General features: G+C 47.5%; 2 protein-coding genes across 3 annotated transcripts in view; one reads left to right on the forward strand and one right to left on the reverse strand.

The window, feature by feature from the left end:
- CTBP2 (C-terminal binding protein 2) overlaps nt 1-8,811 on the forward strand; it is a 31,779-nt gene extending 22,968 nt beyond the window's left edge. Inside the window, exons 2-9 of the mRNA XM_042818188.1 lie at nt 175-329; nt 1,245-1,389; nt 3,647-3,853; nt 4,585-4,799; nt 5,060-5,190; nt 5,337-5,464; nt 5,973-6,090; nt 7,895-8,811. Of these exons, the coding sequence (XP_042674122.1) occupies nt 175-329; nt 1,245-1,389; nt 3,647-3,853; nt 4,585-4,799; nt 5,060-5,190; nt 5,337-5,464; nt 5,973-6,090; nt 7,895-8,075 (1,280 nt within the window). The 3' untranslated portion in view covers nt 8,076-8,811. The remainder of the gene's footprint in view (nt 1-174; nt 330-1,244; nt 1,390-3,646; nt 3,854-4,584; nt 4,800-5,059; nt 5,191-5,336; nt 5,465-5,972; nt 6,091-7,894) is intronic.
- A 2,788-nt stretch (nt 8,812-11,599) lies between these two features.
- Nucleotides 11,600-21,125, reverse strand: part of ZRANB1 (zinc finger RANBP2-type containing 1) — a 35,721-nt gene continuing 26,195 nt past the window's right edge. For both annotated transcript variants that reach the window (XM_042818011.1, XM_042818012.1), the window contains exons 8-11: nt 19,533-19,653; nt 18,584-18,713; nt 14,394-14,623; nt 11,600-13,089 (exon numbers count right to left, since the gene is read on the reverse strand). In XM_042818011.1, coding sequence (XP_042673945.1) covers nt 12,871-13,089; nt 14,394-14,623; nt 18,584-18,713; nt 19,533-19,653 — 700 coding nt within the window. In that variant the 3' untranslated portion in view covers nt 11,600-12,870. The remainder of the gene's footprint in view (nt 13,090-14,393; nt 14,624-18,583; nt 18,714-19,532; nt 19,654-21,125) is intronic.

Raw genomic sequence — 21,125 nt, forward strand, 5'->3', positions numbered from 1 at the left:
GTGTGTGTGTGTGTGTGTGTGTGTGTGTGTGTGTGTGTGTGTGTGTGTGTGTGTCCCCACAGCAGAACAGAGTCTGCACTGGTTTTGTATCCTTCACTTTGTGTGCTCTCCACAGGAATGCTTGGGCAGAGCTGTTGCCATGGGTGTAAGGGTTTGTGCTCCTTCTGCTTGCAGGTATCCGTCCTCAGATCATGAACGGCCCCATGCACCCCCGGCCCCTGGTGGCACTGCTGGATGGCAGGGACTGCACGGTGGAGATGCCCATTTTGAAGGACTTGGCGACCGTGGCGTTCTGTGATGCACAATCCACTCAGGAGATCCACGAGAAGGTAACGGAGTGGTGGCTGTGGGGCACGTGGGGAGAGGCAGGGATGCTCTCCTTCCTCCCCAGTCCTCAAGATTTGTTCAGAGCTCCGCTGCGAGTTGGCCCAGGTAGCATCAGCAGAAGTCGCTGCTGATTAAAGTTCAGTGAGGCTGTTTCAAAAGCCAGATGTTATTTTGGAGCAAAGAGTCACCTTATCTCATAGCATCAGCTTTTGAACATCAATATTATGAAGGTTTCTTCCTTTCACTGAGCCTGCAGTAACACACAGCGCTCCATGCCCAGCACTCAGCATCAGCAGCACAGAGTTTGGTGGCTGTGGGCAGAGGTCAGAAATCACATCCAGGGTCTGGAACTGAAAAGAGCCCCAAATATAAAGTGCAAGGGAAGGGTTTTTTATGAGGTGTTCATTGACTCATGAGCGAGTCTTGCAGAATTTAGGCCTTGGGTTCCCAGAGCACTAAGGGGAGCCCAGTGAGGGTTTGAATCTCCCCTGAAGGATGGAGTTCAGCCTTACATGTGCATACAGCCTCACACAGATGGTCTTATGTACTCCTGGAATGGTGAGCAGTGAGACAGGTACCTCCCATCCAGCACGTAGGAGGACATGGAGTGGCACATGGTTGTCCTCAAAACAAGCAGATGCAGCTGTAGAACCTAATTGTTAAAAGAAGAATTACCCTTGTTTGGAAGAGGAGGAGCGGATAGATCTTGGAGTGTCCATGCAGTTCATGCCTGATTCCATGGGGATGGCTGCAGTTTCGGTGGGGCACGCTGCTGCTGGGTTTGGTGGCACCGTGGCAGGTCAGCCAACAGGTTGGTGGTAAAGCTGGGCAACTCCCCGTGTAACTGCATCTCAGGAGCTGCAGGTGTTCCGTCCGAGTGTCCTGGTGACTCCTGACATCCCTGTGCCCTGTTGCAGGTGTTAAACGAAGCTGTGGGGGCCATGATGTACCACACCATCACGCTGACTCGAGAAGACCTAGAGAAGTTCAAGGCCTTGCGGGTCATTGTTCGAATAGGCAGCGGCTACGACAACATCGACATCAAAGCAGCAGGGGAGCTCGGTAGGTCTCAGCCCTGCGCTTCGGTTCCCTCCTTTGTGCCTCTGAGTCTTGAGAATCAGCACAGGGGACCTCTGTTCCCCATGGGAGCATGTGGCAGTGCGGGCAGTGCCTCGCACAGGGGCTTGGTTCAGCTCCCACATGCCTGGCTGTGCTGCTGGGCCACCACGTGTCACAGGGGTGACAGGGACCTCTGGTGAGCTGCACAGCATTGTGCTGGTGATCGCAGCAGCTGTGACAGCCATTGCAGGCCACCTGATCCAGGGACTCAGGCTCTCACCATGCCTATGCAGGGCTATCTCTGGGGAAGTTAGGGAAAACAGCTGCTCCACATGAGCCATTCTGCAAGGATAATTACTATAAGAGAGTTTCAAATAGGCATTCCTAAAAAGCAATTCTCAGTATAGTGAATTATTTTTTTTCTAGAGGAGAGCAGTGTCTTCTCAGTTTAATGGTTTCTTCGTGTTTTTAACTCTTATTGTTATTATCCATTATAATGACGTTCTGAAGCTCTGAACATCAAGAAACGAAAAACATAACGAATAAAATAATGGGATACTGCAGCATAATCCTTCTTTTTATACTTAGCAAATTGGGTGGCCAAATGATGTGGTTTAGAGTAGAAAATGTAATGACTACCCACAAATGTAGCGTAAAGTTTAATTGGTATTGCTTTCCATAAGGTAGTTCTTAAACCGTGCAGGCAGCACAATGTCCAGCGCCTGCTGGGGTGATGGGGTGGAAAGACACTCCCAGCAGGTGTAAGTACCACTGCAGTGGGTGGTGGGTGGGCAGGAAGGCACCCAGAGGGCAGGAGCCCATCAGACAGGGATGAACGCTGCAGGGCTGGCGGTGGGATCAGCCCTTGCTGCCTGAAGCAGAGTGAGAGGCACAAGGTGCTGGGAGCTTGAGTTGGGGGGTGGTTTCACCCCTGTGGGGCCTGTCAGGTTTCTCTGGGTCAGCATAGGGGCTTGCTAACAGGGAGGAAGAAAGGTCTTAGAGCTTCTGGAGGCAGGGGGGTTGGCAGAGGGCCCAGAAGGTGCATGCATGGCCCGAAATATTCTCATTTTTTAACGGAGTCAGTGGCCCTTAAAGTGGAAGGGGATTTTTGGAATGTTATTCTCTCTTTATCTCCTGCTTTTTCATGGTTTCTACTCCAAGGCCCCAGTACAGTAAAGCATTTAGATACACATTCATCTCAAATTGTGTGTTTAAATTGCGTTGAAGCCAGTGGGATATAAGCATGTGCTTAACTGCTTTGCTGAACAGACGTGAAATTAAGCACCCTCTTACATGCTTTGCTGGATCAGAGCTTTAACAGGGTAATGGCCAGGGAGACATTCTCAGTTAACTTAATACCCGTAGCTCCGAGCAGAGAGGCACGCTTTCAAATGACCCCTTTGTGACAAAGGAACAAAAGCTCCGTTATGGGGATCTGTGCGCGGGGCGGCCGCGGTGCCGGGTGGGGAGAGCTGTGCCAGCATGGCTGGGCCCCCAAAAACAGCACCCAAAAAATCCTCAGCATCACGAGGAGCACGTCTGGGTTGGTGATGGTCACCCCGAGCCTTCCTGCAGCACCGTGCCCCCATTGGGAACCTTGGGAAGCCAAAGTGGGTCCAGCTTGGAGCGGCTGCGCTCAGGTGGCTGTGCTGGCACATCTTGGGGGGCCCAGAGGTCTTGCCATACCTGGAGCTGGCTGTGCAGTGCATAGCACGTGGTTCTGCTCCAGAGCAAGAAGAGGTGGCTGGTTGTGCCCTACATGGCTTAATGGCTGAGCAGTCTTATTGTGCAGAGGGAGTGGCTTGTGCCATTGTGGATGAATTGGCTTTGAAGGTAGATTAAACTAAACAAGAATAGGACTTGCTCTTACAAAATAAACGTTTCCTCCTGGAGTTATTCCTGCGTAGCTTTCGCACTTGGAATGGGCACTCGTTCTCAGAGGTGACCCTGAGCAGTACGAGTCGTGGTGCCTTTGCAGATGTGAGGCTGCTGCTCCTTAACTCTGCATCTCTTTGCAAAGTGTTGCTCCAGCTGGCCTCTCACTTTACTGGGGAAATGGTGCGTTGAGGGCCAAGGGCAGGGCACGTTGCGCGGGGAAATCCTTTGCTTTTCAGCACACCCTGGTGCACGCCAAGCCAGGGCACGCTGTGCTTTGGAAGGACTCTTTGTCAAAGCTGAGCAGCTCCTGGCACAGCGCTGTCCCCAAACTGCCTTTGTTTGGGGCTGTGCCTGGCTGCTCCTGAGCCGTGTCCTCCCGCAGGCATCGCCGTCTGCAACATCCCCTCGGCTGCCGTGGAGGAGACGGCCGACTCCACCGTCTGCCACGTCCTCAACCTCTACCGACGGAACACGTGGCTCTACCAGGCGCTGCGGGAGGGGACGCGGGTGCAGAGCGTGGAGCAGATCCGGGAGGTGGCCTCTGGTGCTGCACGGATCCGGGGCGAGACGCTCGGCCTCATCGGCTTCGGTACGTGGGCAGGGAGGGAGACTCAGTGCTGCAGGAGGAGCTAAAAGGAGAGTTTGCACAATTAGAACTACTGGGGTGGGGATGGGGCTGTGTCCCATGAGGTTGGTGTGACATACAGTCATCGAATCACAGAATGGTTGGGTTGCAAGAGACCTTAAAGCCTGTCCGTTCCGAACCTCTGTCACAGTTGGGGACACCACCCACCAGATCAGGTTGTGTGGGACGCCATCCGTCCTGGCCTTGGGCACCTGCAGGGATGGGGCAGCCACTGGTCTGGGCAGCAATGCTGCAGCCTCACTACCCTCAGTACAGAATTTCCCTTTTTTTATTTAAAGCCATTCTCCCTTGTCCTATCTCAGTCTCCCCATCTAAAACGCCACTTTTCTCCTCTTATAATCTCCTTCCAAGTACTGGACATAGCCATTGACTTTTTTACACTGGTACTTGAGAGAAGGAGCTGTATTTTCCAAGGAGAGTGGTGGTGAAACCCAGCAGTGCCCTCAGAGTGACCAGAGCTGGCTGTGCTGCCTTGACGCAGCTACGTCACCTTCCTCTTTCTGAGCCATTCTGCCCTGTGTAAATAGTGCTTGTCTTCAGTTCACCCACAGCAGTAGATGGGACGGAGCTCGGGCACCCACTGAGCTGAGAGCTGATGCTCACACACAGAGGTGCACAGCGTGCACACCTGGCAGCTTGGGCTGGTTGCGTTGATTCTCCTTCCCCTCGCACAGGTCGCACGGCGCAGGCGGTTGCGGTCCGAGCCAAGGCGTTTGGCTTCAACGTCATCTTCTACGACCCATACCTGCAGGATGGGATTGAGCGGTCCCTGGGAGTCCAGCGGGTGTACACACTGCAGGACCTGCTCTACCAGAGCGACTGCGTCTCGTTGCACTGCAACCTTAACGAACACAACCACCACCTCATCAATGACTTCACGATTAAGCAGGTAATTGCCTCAAGAACGGCCAAGGCGAGTGCCCTGGTCAGCACCCAAACCCCAGGTGATGCAGTCAGGCTCTGTGCTCGTGCCCTGGTTCCAAAACAGCTTCTTACACCATCTGTCCCTGTTTTTTCCTGGATAAATTCCCCTGTAAGCAAGCAGCGAACAGGGGACAAGGATGGGGTTTGCCAATGCCGGCCAGCGTTGGGCCAGCTGTAGAAAGCCCTCTGACACCCAGCTCTCTTGTCTCTTCCCGCTGCCCCCAGATGAGGCAGGGAGCGTTCCTGGTGAACACAGCACGCGGCGGGCTGGTGGATGAGAAGGCCTTAACTCAAGCCCTGAAGGAGGGTCGGATACGAGGGGCTGCGCTCGATGTGCACGAGTCAGAACCCTTCAGGTAAAGCTGCCTGTGCTCCCTTCCTCAGCATCGCACACACCTGCAGGGAGCCCAGTGGCGGCCCTGGAGCCCTTTGTCATTCTTAACACTTTTTGTTCTCTTTTCAAATGGCGGCTAATTTATTTTTTTGCCTCCCTTGCGCCCAGTTTTGCTCAAGGCCCATTGAAAGATGCTCCTAATTTAATCTGCACCCCTCACACGGCCTGGTACAGCGAGCAGGCGTCGCTGGAGATGAGAGAAGCTGCTGCTACCGAAATCCGGCGCGCGATCACAGGTACAGCCCTTCTGTGGGGCCCTGAGCTGTGGCTTTCTGTAGCCTCATGCAGGGTTCTAACCCTAATTTTCTTCCCAGTGGGAGGCCTGAGAAATCCAACTTTACTTTTCTGTCATTCAGACACTTTAGAAGCTGAGGATGATTGGGATGGAAGGGACATGAAAGAGCATGTCCAAATGGTGCTGGAACAGAGCTTGCTCCAAGATGATGCTCCAGCAGATGGGTGGTTCTCTTGTCCTGAAATTAATCCCTGACCTGATGGCAAAGCTTCACTTTGGGCTGCCCTGTGCTTTGAAATGGGGCTGAAGGGAGCAGCTGCTCTGAAGGCAGCACAGGAGAGGTCTCCACCTTTGGGACAGCCAGTTGACTTTCTGGGGCCCTCATTTCTCCCCCTTTTCCTCCCCGTTTCCAGTAACAAATAGAGGGAAAAGGAATAATTGTAGCTTTACTATAGGGTAATAAAACAACAGGGTGCCTGACACATGCTTACCTTTAATACCGACTCCAGGGCGCATCCCAGAAAGCCTAAGGAACTGCGTGAACAAGGAGTTCTTTGTCACAACAGCTCCGTGGTCAGTAATAGACCAGCAAGCAATCCATCCAGAGCTCAATGGTGCCACATACAGGTAAGCCAGAGAAAAGGACAGTCACAAGCAGGGCTTGCCCTGCAGGTTTTCTAATGCTGCTGCTGGCGAGCCAGCACTCACATTCACCAACAAGCAGGGCAAAACTTACAGACTGAAAAAGGGACTGCAGATCTGCTCTGTTTGTGTTAGAATGCACAGGCTGCAAGCCTGGGCGTGCTCACAAACCAAGAACTTCAAATACAGGACTAACTGCAGGTGGCTTGATGATTTCCACCAAAATCCCTAAGATCAGATCACTTGCTGCTTGACTGTGGGAGGCTCCACACACACAGGCACTGTGTTGTGCTTAGGGAAGAGGCACGCAGGATCCCATCCCCAGCAGAGCTGTGAGGGCAAGGACCTGAGCAGTGTGTGTGCCCCTGACCAGCAAAAAAATGAGGCCAAACCACCCACAGATGGTGAAAGCATCCATTTACCTGCACCCCTGTGAGGTGGTGTGTCCTCCCACCGGGGCCCCGCTACGCTCCATGGAAGCAGCTCCCCTCCTGGCAGCAGGCAGAGCATCTCCTCCTGGCTTCTCCTTTCTCAAACTCAGTGTCCTTTCTTGGAATGCTGTAAGAAAGGCAGCTGGATTAGTCCAGCTCCACTTTCCAAGTACTTTCTCTGCTTATGAGAGTAAGAAAGAAGAGGACAGACCCTGTAGCAGCATCCATCGAGACAGAATGAGGGGAAGTGACTTCCAACTAAAAGGGAAGATTTTTGTTCAGATACAAGGAAAAAGGTGTTTTTGTTTGTTTTTTGGGTTTTTTTTACAAGAGATACTTGGGATGTCGGAGCATGCAGGATGATTGCTTAATGGATTCTTCAAGAAATTGGTCTTGGCAAAAGAGGAAGCCTTTCTTGTGGTTAACAGCTGGTGTCAAGGTACAGGGCCAAAGCCACAGAGGCGTACCCAGGAGCTGCACACAGTCCCATGGGTGCAGAGCTGTCTGTCAGTGATACAGAATTACCCAGCAAAGGGCAGTGTGGAGCTTCATAGAACTGCAGGAAAAAGGCCCATCTTAAAAAAGAGCAGGCAAATAAAACAACAAAGCCAGTAGATGGGGAATGGTCTTAAACTGAGACAGGGGAGGTTGAGGTTGGATAGTAGGAGGAAGTTTTTCAGCCAGAGGTTGGTGAGGCACTGGCACAGGTTGCCCAAGGAGGCTGTGGATGCCCCATCCCTGCAGGCATTCAAGGCCAGGCTGGATGTGGCTCTGGGCAGCCTGGGCTGCTGGTTGGCGACCTGCACACAGCAGGGGGTTGGAACTGGATGAGCATTGTGGGCCTTTGCAACCCAGGTCAGTCTGTGTTAGATGCACAAGAGGGAGTGTGCCCAGCTCCAGGAGAAGCAATGTTGTTGTGCAAAGAGGAAGGGCGCAGGGGGCCATGACATTCATTACATCTGGTGTTGTCTGCTGCTCCAGCTGATAAGCAGCAGTTAGTTTTCTCAGGCAGTTAAACCACACAGTTATTACAGCAGCTCGTGGGATCACTGCTGTGCTACTCACACTGATTGTGTCAAATTCAGGACAGTCCTAGAGTGCTGGTTTAGAACAGTATAACTTCACATGGAATACCATGGTCATTAATGGCAGCAGCGACTGTGCTGCCTGCTTCCTCATCGCAGCTCTCACCAGGTGCTTGAGGATTTTTACAGCTGCAAAAATCATCTTGGCTCAGCCATCCCAGCTGTAAGGCTAGGCGCTGGGCCTCCAGCAGTGATGCATTCCCTTGCTCCCCTTTCCCCCACGGTTGGGTCCCCAGGTGAGGTGACGGTGGCTGCCTCTCTTCCTCACCCCAGGTACCCGCCCGGGATGGTCAGCGTGGCCCCAGGAGGAATACCAGCAGCCATGGAGGGCATCATGCCCGGGGGCATCCCTGTGACTCACAACCTGCCCACGGTGGCACATCCTTCCCAAGCTCCATCTCCGAACCAGCCCACAAAACACGGCGACAACAGGGAACATCCCAACGAGCAATAGCAGATAATTTTAAACAACACCATCCTTCAATAAACTCGGGACCAAGAGACGTTGGAAAAAAGAAGTTATACACGAACTAAAAACGAATTTGATACGAAATTTGTAACGTTGATTTTTTGGACAGATGCATCATTGATGTTCCAGTGTTACCGACACTGATAGCAGCCAAGACTGGGAAGAAGCCCTGAAGAAGGCACCTGCTCACTGAAGCGCTGAAAACTAAGATGTGATACGTTAAGGATCGAAGTGATCGACCTCTGTTATTGTGTGTTAAGTTTCCTTCATCTGTGCATCAATCCCATGAATAAAAAATCAGATTTTTTTTTCCCCTCCCTTCCTTGGGAAGAACAGGGTGTCTGCACCTGTTTCCAAACAATTGCATTAAGCAATCCTTACCAAGGTAACATAGAAATGGAAGAGGAAACCATGATGTGGCTTCAGCCCTTTCCTTACTCTTGTTACCTCTGACAGGAGGAGGCACCAACACTGGCTTAGCAGCAGAAGAAAAAACCAATGAAATCCTTTGTGCAGCCTCCCGGGGCCGATGAGTGCCAGCAGGGCTCCTGCCAGGCTGGGGGCAGAGGGCTGGGAGGGCAGAGGAACAAGGCAGCAGCTCCTCCCTGCCCAGCTCTCAGTACCGTAGCTGTGCACCCATCTGCGCCCTGCAATGATGCAAGAAAAAAAGAAAAAAAAAAAGAAAAAAAGAAAAAAAAAGAAAGAAGAAAGTATTACGTTTCACACACTATTTGTACTCAAATATATTTTCTCAGTTTTAAATCTGCAGCTATTTTATCAAGTGGAGAAGTCTTGAGCTGGAAAGGGTTCAAGAATAATGTTGCATTTCCTTATGTCTCAGGAAACACTTTTTATGGTAACTTGTCAGACTGTCGATGAACAAAACCCACTTTTTTAGACATGGATAAAAGTCTTCTTTTCTTCACGTGATATTTTATACAAGAACACTTCAAAACGTGTTATTAGACGTGACTGATTTTAACAGATCCTATTAGGTTTGTATCAACTAGTTACATGTTATATTCATAGTCTTTTGTGAATCATCGCCTTTTTGTTTTGAAAACGATGGCCTCTTTCGAGCCTTTGTATGGGTACATTCCTGTTTCTGTGACAAAGAAATCTTAAGCTGTCCCAAACAGAAAAAAAAACAAAAACCAGTGGCTATCAGCAGTATGTTTTGTTTTAGTGTGTTACCGTTACTGTATTTGTTTATTGTAAAGGTGGACATTTAGCGTTCGGTGCAGTTTTCAATAAAAAGTGATAAAATTTCTATAATTTCTGGGAGGTCAGAGCTCTCTGCGTTGTCCCAGCACAGCAGTGAGGCACCGGGAGCAGCACACAGCTCAGTCACTGAGGGGGCACCCGGTGAGGAAAACGGGTTGTGGATGCTAAGGTCTGGGATGGCATTAAAAACAAACCGCTGGGATTTTTGCCTTGGCTTTAAGTTGCATCGTGCAGGGCTGGAAGGGCCTCCCCTGGAAGCAGGCTCACAACACAGCTCCCCCCAGCACCCACCTCCCACTCCAACCAAACCAGGAGTGGCTGCAGATGGAGGCAGGCAGCTTCCAACACTGCTCAGCAGTAGAGATCTCAGTAGAGATGCTGGTTAACGAAAGACGGAAGGAAGCATCCTAGCGCTCAGCGTCACCTCTTCTGCTGGGCTGTGAGCAGCAGCAGCATGGGATGCAAAGATGATACCTGGAAAGAGAAAGGCTGAGATCTGCATGGGCAACATGGAGCAGCACATGGCAACTCGCAGATGGGAGCCAAGGAGTGAGGAGAGCAGAGCTGAAAGCTGCTGCTCCAGATCTGCGCCTGGGACTTCGCTGACAGCCACACTGCTGTGTTCACACTGCAGCACACAGGGAGCTCTGTGCTGCTGAGGGATGGCAGAGTGTGGCAAACACTGTAAATGAAGCCACCAACAGTTAAAAAGGGGTGAAGTTGCTGAGCAAGGAAGCAAGTCTCTAAGTGCACACAAACCTACTTCATTAATAGTGTCAAACCTGTTCCAGTCATACTTGCCATAAGCCATGCAGTGGGACTCTGGAAGAAGCCAGGATTACTGAATTTTAATATATTAAAACCAAAAGGAACACAGGGATTGAGCACTGAGGAGTTCAAATAAAACCAGAAAACCAACCAGGTGTAAAGGAGGCAGCAACGAAAGCTAAGGTCTGAGCCAGGAAAGCGTGTGTTGCTCACAGCAGCAATGAGAAAAACAACACTGAGAACCAAAGTTTGTGTGCGTGGCTGAAGGAGCAGAACTTGCTGATGAGCTGCAAGGTACATCTGCAAATTCATCTCAGTATTTGTAAACTTTCAGGTGTGTAATTCAGGAATATCCATCAACATACACTGAGTACCGTGCTAGCACAAAGCAGGGTTTGCATCTCTTTAATCTACAAGTACATGAGGTTTGGATCACTTTGATTTTGAAAAGATGATACTGCCCCAGTCCCAAAGGGACCCAGGAAGCTCATTCACCTGAACAAACCGTTGTACAGCACATGGGAACAAAACAATAGTGATTAAGAAAGCCAGGAGCTCTGAAGTACCAGGACTGCCCTCACACCACAACTACACACACACCGGGGCGCGCTGCATGCGTGCACAGCTGGCACCGACTGCACGGCGAGCTTCCGCTCCCTGGGGATGCTGCAGGCTGCCCACACCAAGCCAGGGCAGAGAACAGGGCTCAGGGTAGGTTTCACATTAATTATTCTCTCCATGTTACAAGGAAGCATTACTTCCTTCAGCAGAACATTACTGTGAAAATAAGGGGCAGGGGGCACATCGCACAGCCCTCGAAGCAGCTTGAGGGAGGCAGGAGCTTCTCCTTCCATCCGTTCAGTGCTGGTGTGCACAGGGCAGAGCTGCAGGGAGCACACGCTGCTCTCACCTCAGCACACGCTGCCTGCAGCTGCCCGACAGCCCAGCTTTAGCCATCAGCAAGACAAGGGGGAAAAGGGCTTTGCTGCAAGTTAAGAAGAATAAAAAGAATACCAAACTTGGGACGGGGCCGTGTGTGCGTCAAAAAACCTCTTCAGCATCAGCAGCTTGCCTGTCAGTTCAATCATACATACACTGCAGTGAACATGCACTCTTCTACCTGACGTTTTGCACATGCACCAATCAGAGGAGACAGAACGGCCCAAAAATCTGAAGGCATTTCCTAATGAACCTCAGTGGGATCTGCGATGGGAAAATTGCTGTCAATACAGTACTTCGTTCTCTCTGCACTTCTGGTGCCACCACCAAGGTTACGGAGGAGTTGTGCACATTTCAACACCATCTAAGCAGCATTTGGAAGAAAAAAAAGCAGCAAGTTCCTCAGGGTTTCCGCAGCTCTCCCCTACATAAAAATATGTGCTATGGGGCTTCTTTCCAAATCCTAATTGCAACAATTGCATCTACTGCAAAATTCCTTGGAACCACCACAGCATCCCAAGTGCTTTTCGAAACCTGAATTGCACTGCATGTGTAAAAACTGGCATTAACCTTTAGTGTTTACGTGAGCTTTTTAGATAAACTTTATCCATTACAGGTTACATGGCTAAAGTTATCAAATATAATAAAATTTCTACTGGAGAATATACTCTGAACTTACAGTCTTAGGAACTTACATAGGTTTAAGTATGGCCACATCAACCGACATGCAAGAAATTCCCAGGGTTACATACTGAGAAATATATAACACAGTGCTTTTGGAAACAACTTCAGCACAGATTCCTCTGTTTTAATCAGAACTGCTGAGTGGATTCTCACTGGATTGAACGACCCCAGGAGCAACCCTTGAAACAGACGTTTTTTCATTTGCAGCAACGTTTGAGTTGATGAAAGAAGAAATGATGGAGCAGTACAGAGTTTGTATCACAGCAAGAAGGGAGCTCAGACAACGTAAAACTCCCAATCACATCTCGAGTCCTCAGATTCACACAATTCCATTTAGTAGATACGTACTGGAATCAAATCCCTATGCTTCAGGTCACATCTCTGAATAAATATCATTAAGTATATTGAAAGGAATCTAACTATGAAAGGAGGGGGGAAAAAAAAAAAAGCAATAAGACTTTTTCAGGAAACAAATCATTTCACTCCATGAAAAATTTAGTTTCTCTTCCAGTTTGTTCCACAGAGTTCAGGTTTTATTTGTGGGCACGGCAGTAACTGAACTATGAGTAAAATGAACGTGGTTTTGTTTATGACTTGCTGTGGATATCTTGTGCAAACAAAAAAACCTCACCATCTGACCCGGGCACCAGTGAGCTTTGACATGAAAGGGCCTTTCACATGTCAGAGTAGCTAAAGGTGACGTAGAATGCCAGGTTCTACTGTAAAGAATCTCAGAGGGAAGAGAGATCCACCTAACGTGTGCTTTGTAAGTGCCCTTATCTGAAAAATTTCTTTGCAATAATTAAGATGCTGGTATACTTCTCCTATTACACAATCTCTTACACAACCACATGCGGTACATTTATAGACAGATTTACAATCAGAAAGAAAAGTGTTTGTTGGTTTGGTTTTTTTTTTTTTTTTCTGTCTTGATAATAAAATTAGGTGTTTTGTTTCTCTTTTGTTTTATACAAACTGTAGTCCAGCCCATTCAGCGCTCTCCACGCAGCAGATGAGCTTCTAGACTCTCCCCATGCTGGTTAGAACAATCCTTTGCAGCATGTTTCTTCTAGAATTAGGTTGCTCCACAACAAACAGCTACAGCACAACGCTAACTCCAGGTCAGACACTACGTGCTGGTAATTTGCTTTTCCAAATTCACCCATCACTCATCATCATCATCCTCGTCTTCCTCGCCATCAGAAAGGGAAGTACAAGGGCGGATCTGCCGGTAGCGATCGAGCCACTTCTCCACCATCTGGGTGACCAGAGGATGGTTGCGCCTGCGAGAGCTCTTCTGCATGGCCACCAGGACGCCTCCTTCCGTCACACAGCAGTCCAGCCACTCCCGAAGCAGCTTCTCTTGCTGCTCCTCGTTACCTATCTTCAGGGAGAGAGAGAGAACAGGTTGAGAACGAGGCCTGAAACGTTACCAGCAACTTCCTGGAAGTCACCTTCCAATACCTGACAGGAGCACACAGACAGGAGAGGGAATGGCTGTCTACAGGGTGGATAGCAACAGGACAAGGGGGAATGGTTTTCAACTGAGACAGGAGGTTCAGGTTGGATATTAGGAGGTTCAGGTTGGATATTAGGAGGAAGTTTTTCCCCCAGAGGGTGATGAGGCACTGGCACAGATTGCCCAAGGAGGCCGTGGATGCCCCATCCCTGCAGGCATTCAAGGCCAGGCTGGATGTGGCTCTGGGCAGCCTGGGCTGCTGGTTGGCGACCTGCACACAGCAGGGGGTTGGAACCAGATGATCACCATAGCCCTTTTCAACCCAGGCCACTCTGTGATTCTATGACACACTCTCAAATACCCTGTCTGGGGTAGCAATGCAGCTCCCTTCCCAGGCTAACACTATTAGCATCCCACAGTCACTGCCACTCAAACCAATGCACACTGCTTTTTCAACCAAGATGTGAAAGTTTTGGAAGTCTTCTCCAGCTGTTCCTCCCCTTCTGAGTTCTCCAAGCAGGCTCTTCCAACACAGTTTTGCTATATTTCAGTCATTTGTGAGAAACTAGTTCTCCAGAAGGCACCCTGTTTAATTAGGACAGGTCCTACAAGAGCCTTCTGGCTTTACAAAGCAGTTTTTAGGAGTCCAGCAGTATTTGATACAAAACACTTCCTCTTGTAAGACACTGTTGATGTCATGCCTTGCTAAAAAACAAACATCCCTCCCTAAACTTGGAAGGCCGTATTCTTTTCTCCTTTATCTGTAGGATGGCCACTTTTGGGGATGACAAATTATTTTCATCCATTCCCTCCCTTCTCTCACATACAAGCTTTATTATAATAATGACAAGGAGCCACTATAGTTATTGAAGAAGTTGTGTTTCATTCTAAGAAGAGACAGTCCATGCTGTAAATGCTGGCCAATAATTATTGCACCCATAAAAAAATGTCAGTCTGGCACTAGTGTCAGTCTTTATTTGTGGGTCTCTTCAAGGTACACCTGTACCCTGCATGGCGTTTTTACATTCAGCTTACAGACCTACAAATAAACACCAAATACATGGAGAACAACACTTCAGAATCACCTCAGGTGATGAGGAGGGGAGCAGTGTTAACTCATCTGAGCAGCCCATTCCTGGCCATTCTCTGAACTGCAGGAACACGGATGGTGAGGCCACGACTCAGGAGGAGCAGTGAAGAAGGCCAGCAGCTCCTCAGTTAGTTCTTACCTCTTGAGCAGAAAGGAAGTGAATGTGCAATAATTTCCTCTCGCTATCCACCAAGGGTAGAAACGTAACAGTAACGTCGTCGTCAGTGTTCAAGTTAGCACCAGCACCTCGATTGCCATACCCATCGTTCTCCATGGCAACCAGAGCAGAGAAATGGCCCCTCGTGTAGCCCAGAGCAATAGGACTTTTCCAACAAAAACTCTGTTCCCATAACAAAGGCAGATACACACCTACAAACACGGAGAAGAAAGGATGAGACTCAGATCTACAGTCAAGTTCCACGTGCTGCAAAGCTTGTTGGTTTGGTGGCCCTGCTCAGCAGAGCCGATTCACTGTAACTGAGGTGGCACCTGGTCTGGAGCTGCAATGGCACGAGGTGAAGCAGAAGCCATTGCAGCTCCACCAGTGCCACATCACTGCCCCCCTACAGTCTATGCTGTCGTACAGCGATGAACAAAAGCAAGGTTAGGAAAGCAGTCTTACATAGGCTTCTTTTGTGTGTAAAGATTTGTATACAAGATACATGAAGACTCAAATCACAGAAATAAAAGCTACAGTATGTCTATTTTTACCAGAACAAGAACCCTGCATCTGCTTGCAGCCTATTATTAAGAGAACACACTGCATTAAGCATCATTCAGCATCTAAGCATGCAGCCCATTCCAGAGGCAGCCCAACTTCTCATCAACATCGTACAAATAAATGAACCCACAGCAATTATGCATCTGGAGTCTCCAAAATAAACAAGAGCGATAACCAGAACCTGACACTGCTTTGCTCGCTTTTGGAAAAAGGAAGAGAAAAAAAAAATCACTGATGGCACAGGTTCCAAATGGAATTGCAGTTTTTCTCCCTTCCTTTTTTAGCAATAAAGAGAGTAATTTGCTTGAGGAGCAGCAAGTCCCAAAACAAAAGCAGAACCCTTTTCTAGGAAGAAAAAAAAATGGTTCTTGGTGCGTTCTGCTGCAAGACAACTTCAGCAAAAGCAGCCCTTACCTTGTGACAGTTTAAAAATAGCCGTGCATAAACTTAAGTGCACATGTAGCATAGCAACCTTTCATAGTACAGCTGCTGCCAGCAAGTTAGGGACTGACGCTGCAGCAAAACAAGGCACTGGGTTCCTCCTCCAACATCCATGGGCACTGCAGGGCAGCGGTAGCATGGAAACATGAGGCAGGGGGGTGTTTTGGGGGGTTTATTTAAGCTTAATACTCATCTTTTCTACAAGAAAAAATTAGTAAGTTGTCAGCATTTGGCCCTCTCCCAGTTCCTGCATTCTTTAATTGGAAAAAAAAAAAAAAAAAAAAATCAAGAACCTGAAAGAACTGGAACGACTCACAGACAAGAGTCACAACTTTATTACCAAGTCCAGATTCGAGGAGGAATTAGCAATGTCTCAGCTCTGTGTTCATCCCATTCTCCAAGTCTCATACAACTCCCTGCTAAACCCAAAAGACGCAGAACAAGGGCTAAGTGTTAACCAGAGGACATCTGAAGCACCAGCATTTGGGCAAGGAATGCTTATCCCAGCACCCTCAGGGTGAATGCTGATCTCCTCCCCAGGTTGCATCTATCAGACAAACCCACAGCACAGAGCAGGGGCTCACAGCTACCCGGGCAGCACCCACAACATTTCATTTCTCCAACCCCATCTGATAACACTTCAGTCACTTCTTCCCTGTTTAGTTCTGAAAGCTGTATATTTGTGACCAGGAGATGCTTAAGGTCAGGTGAACAGATCTGTTGCTGTCAGAGCCTAAATAATTAAAGAGGCATGAACTGCTGATTGCAATCTAGAGGTGACCAGAAGGCTGTGGGTTATGGGATTCACAGCAAGGTTGCCAGGTCAGAACAAGCAATTCCTGGAGAAGAAGTCTGATCACCAAGGAGGGTTAGGGGCTGGATAGGAAGTTTAGATCAGTGTCCAGCGTGCTACAAACATGCTGTTAAGAAAAGCATTTAAAGAAGTCTTTTCCACCTCTACTGTAAGCCACAGAACTCTTTCTTTTTTTCGGTTAAAGTGATCTTAAACAGACAAGGGCTGTACATTGAGTCAGAACTCTGAGCATGCCTCAAAGCTTCTGAGACAGGAGCACGTGCCAAGCAGAGCTCACAGGCACAGCAGAGTCTTGTACCGCTCACGGGAGACACATCTTGCTGGCCCACTGCTCTGCATGCAAGGGCTGAACAGCCACTGGGTTTCAGCTGTGCTGCTGGCATTTAATTAGCAGACATTAACTACAAAAATGCAGCTGGACAGGGTGAGAAGTGACTGCAGGTAATTTGACACAGGAGTCCTGAGTTCACCTGCTGAGCATCCCTGGTGCAGCTCACAGCAAGCACAGCACTGCTCATCAACATCTGCCTGCATTCCTGGAAGCACACACTTAGCAAGAGGCTGCCCATGCACCTGGGTACCTCCTGGTTCACTGAGCAAAAACATTTCAGTGTGTTCAGGCCTTACACTTGCTTGCCTTAATGCCCAATTACAAAATGAAAACATTTGGCAACCACTCAGCCTTTAAGTCAGAAGCAACTAAAACCCCAGAGGAAGGTGTCCATGTATGACTGACTGTTCTTTCCCAGCCTGTACTTCCATCACCTGAAATGAAACAAAGCTACAAAGAGTAACAGATTTTAAGCTCTCTACTTCCCTACTCCTCGTGCAAGATGTTTTGTCACTGCCCAAAACGTGCAAGCCACACAGCTTCCACAATTCTCTGAAGACTGTAAGCAGTTACAGCGGGTTACACAGTAACTTCACTGCAACTCTTCTTCAGTACGGACTGGCCACCTTCATTTTTGCTTACAAAGAGGCTCTAGATCTGGTTCAGGAAGTTCTCTACGAGGCTCTAAACAACCAAACAACACGTGCAGGTATAGACAGTGCTGGGTAGGAGTCAGGCAGAGACACATGAGCAAGGGAGATGAACCAAAGGAATGCCTTAACACCCTGCCAGTCACACAGCTGCAGGACTGAGCACTTCTTTTCACATCTGTTATGTTTACTGCTGAGCATGTACAGATGCTTCCAATCCCCTCTTACGTTTTTAATCCTGCAAATAGGGAAATGCTGAAGTGTTACCATCTAATATGTTGGTGAGTCACCCAAAAACACTTGACTTCTAAAATAGAATATGGTTCTTAAGGAATCTACACACACCGAGGCAATATAGCACCATGACATTTATCTTGAAGATGGCTAGGCTGTTTGCCTAGAGTGCAAAAGCAGCAAGAATCCAACCCAGATAGCCAAAGCCACAGTACAGAAGCAGGCCAGTATTTACATCACACCCACGTTTCAGTCATTAACACCTCACAGCATCACAGAATGTAAGAACTGCCTTTCAGCTTTATCATGGAATCTCCTTTTGCAGAAAATGATTGGCCTTATCTGTTGACCAACATTTTGTACTCATGTGTAACCAAGTTACCTAATCTTATACCTCACACAACAGAGTGCCAGCAGAGTCCATGTGAAGAGAACTCCTTTTCCAGCTTCTGTGGCACGCATTCAAGCAAGCAGCCACTTCTTTAAGTACTAAAAATCCTCCAATTTATCATTCTCCTCCCTGCTTTACATTTCTGCATCTTCCTTTACACACTGGCTTCGAGGGTAATTCCTCTTCACTTTTGTGAGGGCTGCTTCAATTCACCTGCTGCAGTGCTGCAGAACAAGGCACACCACTCCGTGCTGCAGAAGCAAATCCCACTGCTACTCTGCTGGGAAACCAGGCCAATACAAACAACGCAAACACCTTCAGCCCACCTTTCCACCACGTTTATGAAGCACGCTGTGGAGTCTCCTCCAGGAAATGCTAAGCACCATTTCATTTAAAATGAACATTCATAGCCACTAATAGCACAGACAGGCAGAATTTTAAGCTTGTGTCTTACAGCAGGATGAACCACACGACTTTCAGTTCGTTTCAGACAAATTACAGGCTAAGAGCACACTGAATGGAGGCAAAAATGTTTTCTTTTGAAACTGTGGTTATAGGCAGCATGCCCACCATACACTGAAGAACTGGAAGTTTTGAGTGGTTTGTTCTGTTCTTTTTAACAGCAGAAGAGTTTGCCTACAATGCAACTCCCCCTCCCATCCAGTGGCTGGAGTCATTCTTTCAGTTTCCCCTACGACTTACAGCTGAGCATTAGTTAATACTGAATTTGAAAAAATACAGGCTTACCTTGGAAGCGGGTGTATCCTAACGTTTCTCCTCGGAAACTCTTATAATATTTTACTCCATAAACTATGATTGGTCTTCTAAGAATATGTGCAAGTACAAAAATGTGTGTCTGCTCCAAACTTGCTCCAGGCTGAAACAAAGACAATACAGGCAGTGTTTGAGAAACAACTTATTCTCTCTGCTTTGGAATTTGAAAATTATTCTCCAAAAGGAGACAGAAAATGCTTGTAAGGGTTATCTAGAAAAAAAATGGAAGAGTGTAAGACTAGTACATATCAGATGGAGATAAGCAGAACCACTTCAGCGTGCAAAGGAACTTAATCTGTAATAATTCTTCCTCCTATCTTCCAAATAACACATCTCATCCTTCAGTTAGCCACGAAGTACTGCAAAATATTTAGTCTAAAATAATTTGCTCATCTGGAGAAAGCTGAAGGTAAGTATCTTCTGATGACAGGAAAAGAGCACATCCAAATCAAACGGCAGGAAAACACCTACAAATATCATGTGTACCATTCAAAAGGGGAGCTAAGAATGTTCCTGTGGTTGGAAGCGTACTGAAATGTAAATCTCATTTTGCAGGGGAGCTGCAAAGTATCAGTGTGCCAAAGTTTCACCAGTGTAACTCAGAGATGTGGGGGTACATTCTAGGTGTGTGATCACAAATCAGTTTACTCTACAGACTGTGCTTGAACACCAATGGAACCAGGCTTTTTCCACGCCATACTGTTCAAAGGCAAGCTCAACAATTACATTTTTACATTCACTGGCCAGGAAGAGCCTGGCAATTATTCCTCAGTAATCATTTAATATTGCTGGCTTAAGAGGAATGTTTGTCTTTGCAACAGAAAAATCTCATTCCTCAAGAACAGTCTGAGTTGTGGAAATTTCTTTTCAGAAAGATCAACATGCCCTTTCAAGCAGCAAATTAATGAAGAATTTCTCTTACCTGGCTTGCAAGAGAGAGTATGAATGCCCAATCTTCCTGCCACTGCTCCTCTCGCAATGAGAAATGTAAACCAAAGCTTTGGGAATACCACGATTCCCAGTCTTTCCAGCGCGTGTAGAACCTAAAAAAATTGGGGGTAAGGGAGAAGGGAAAGAGAGAGAGAGAAAAAGGTAAAGGTCACTGCATGCCTGGTAGCAGTACCAGCCCTTGTACTCCATTAACCCAAATCTGTAAGGAATGGGAGAGGAAAAAAGAGCGTAAGGACAATAGATATCTATTTAGATCTGTGTGAGACTGCATTTTGCTAACCCTCATTTAAGAAATCACTGGGGATCACATACCTACAGCAAACACACCATAGTAGATACAAGCTCCTAAGAGGCTCCTCGCTCATTTGATACATTTATAATAGTTTTTATGAAGTCATATTTAGCCTTAACTGTTTTTAAGTGTTGATCTGCAGCAAACAAAACCAAGACATTCCATTTCATGTAAGGGAAGTTACCCATGCTTCTCATGCAAGCAACACAGATATTTTCTTCCTTTGCCACGCCATGTGCCAATGAACACCAAAATATATCATCTTAAAGCAGATTCTGCCTCCTAACCAGTCTGTTTGATGTCAGCTTCTGATCCAGAAAGTAAGGTAATGATACATGGAAAAGGTGTAAAACTGCACGGAATTAAAAGCATCAAGTACCAGAAAATACAATTGATCCTATATTTATTTATTTAAAGTCCTACAGCTTTAACTTCTGTTAAAAACTTGCATTTTATATGCTAGTTTACTCTCAGCGTTTTCTCTTTCTTAATCATCACAAAGAAAATTGTCTTACATATTCAGCAGCACATACCTACTTCTGAAACTTTTTACCTAAGAGAACCTGAGAGAAGTTTGATCCTATTGTGCTGCTTAACAGCAAACAAAAGTCAACACACAAACTATGAAATACTGTGAAAGTTTTCCTAGAGCAGCTTCTTGGGGTTAGCCATGTGTTCAGAGACATCACCCCACAGAAGGCTCTTCTGATAACCCTGCAGCAAGGCCTCAAGATCTTGATTTTGTTCAAGTTAACACAAGAGGAATGAATATATCTGTAAGCCAACTTACATTCTCCACCTAAAGCTAGCAATGGAATACAAAGAGGGAGAAATCAAAGTATCTGTCTGAGTAAACTGAAAAAAAAAGTGAAGGTGTTTAGATGTCAGTGAAGGACAACTCTGGGAACTTCACTGTCAAGCTGTTTCTGAGCACCAGACTGTCTCAACCACACACTTCCTTGTTCAGCATTTGAACAAACGTAACAAAATAACAAACGCTTCGATGTTCTGACTGAACTAAATTTGTTTTTAAGTACCTTTGTGAAGATTTTAGAGAGCAATTCCAGTAGATAACAAGGTATTATTGTTGAGACTCGTGATTGCAGTTAGGAGCCTATTCCTTCAGCAACCACCATTAAAGCCAGAGACAGCAGCATCCCTTCCTAAGTGCTACATGTCCAGCCCAAGAAGTTTGGAGTTAATAGCATCTTCCCACTCAACCCATGCAGCATGTATAGGATGTGCAGAATGATTCTGGCGCAGTAGAATTTC

This window comes from Centrocercus urophasianus, unplaced genomic scaffold (genome assembly GCF_019232065.1).
Source record: "Centrocercus urophasianus isolate 14NV4802_14NV808 unplaced genomic scaffold, USGS_Curo_1.0 seq_17, whole genome shotgun sequence".
Taxonomy (NCBI): domain Eukaryota; kingdom Metazoa; phylum Chordata; class Aves; order Galliformes; family Phasianidae; genus Centrocercus; species Centrocercus urophasianus.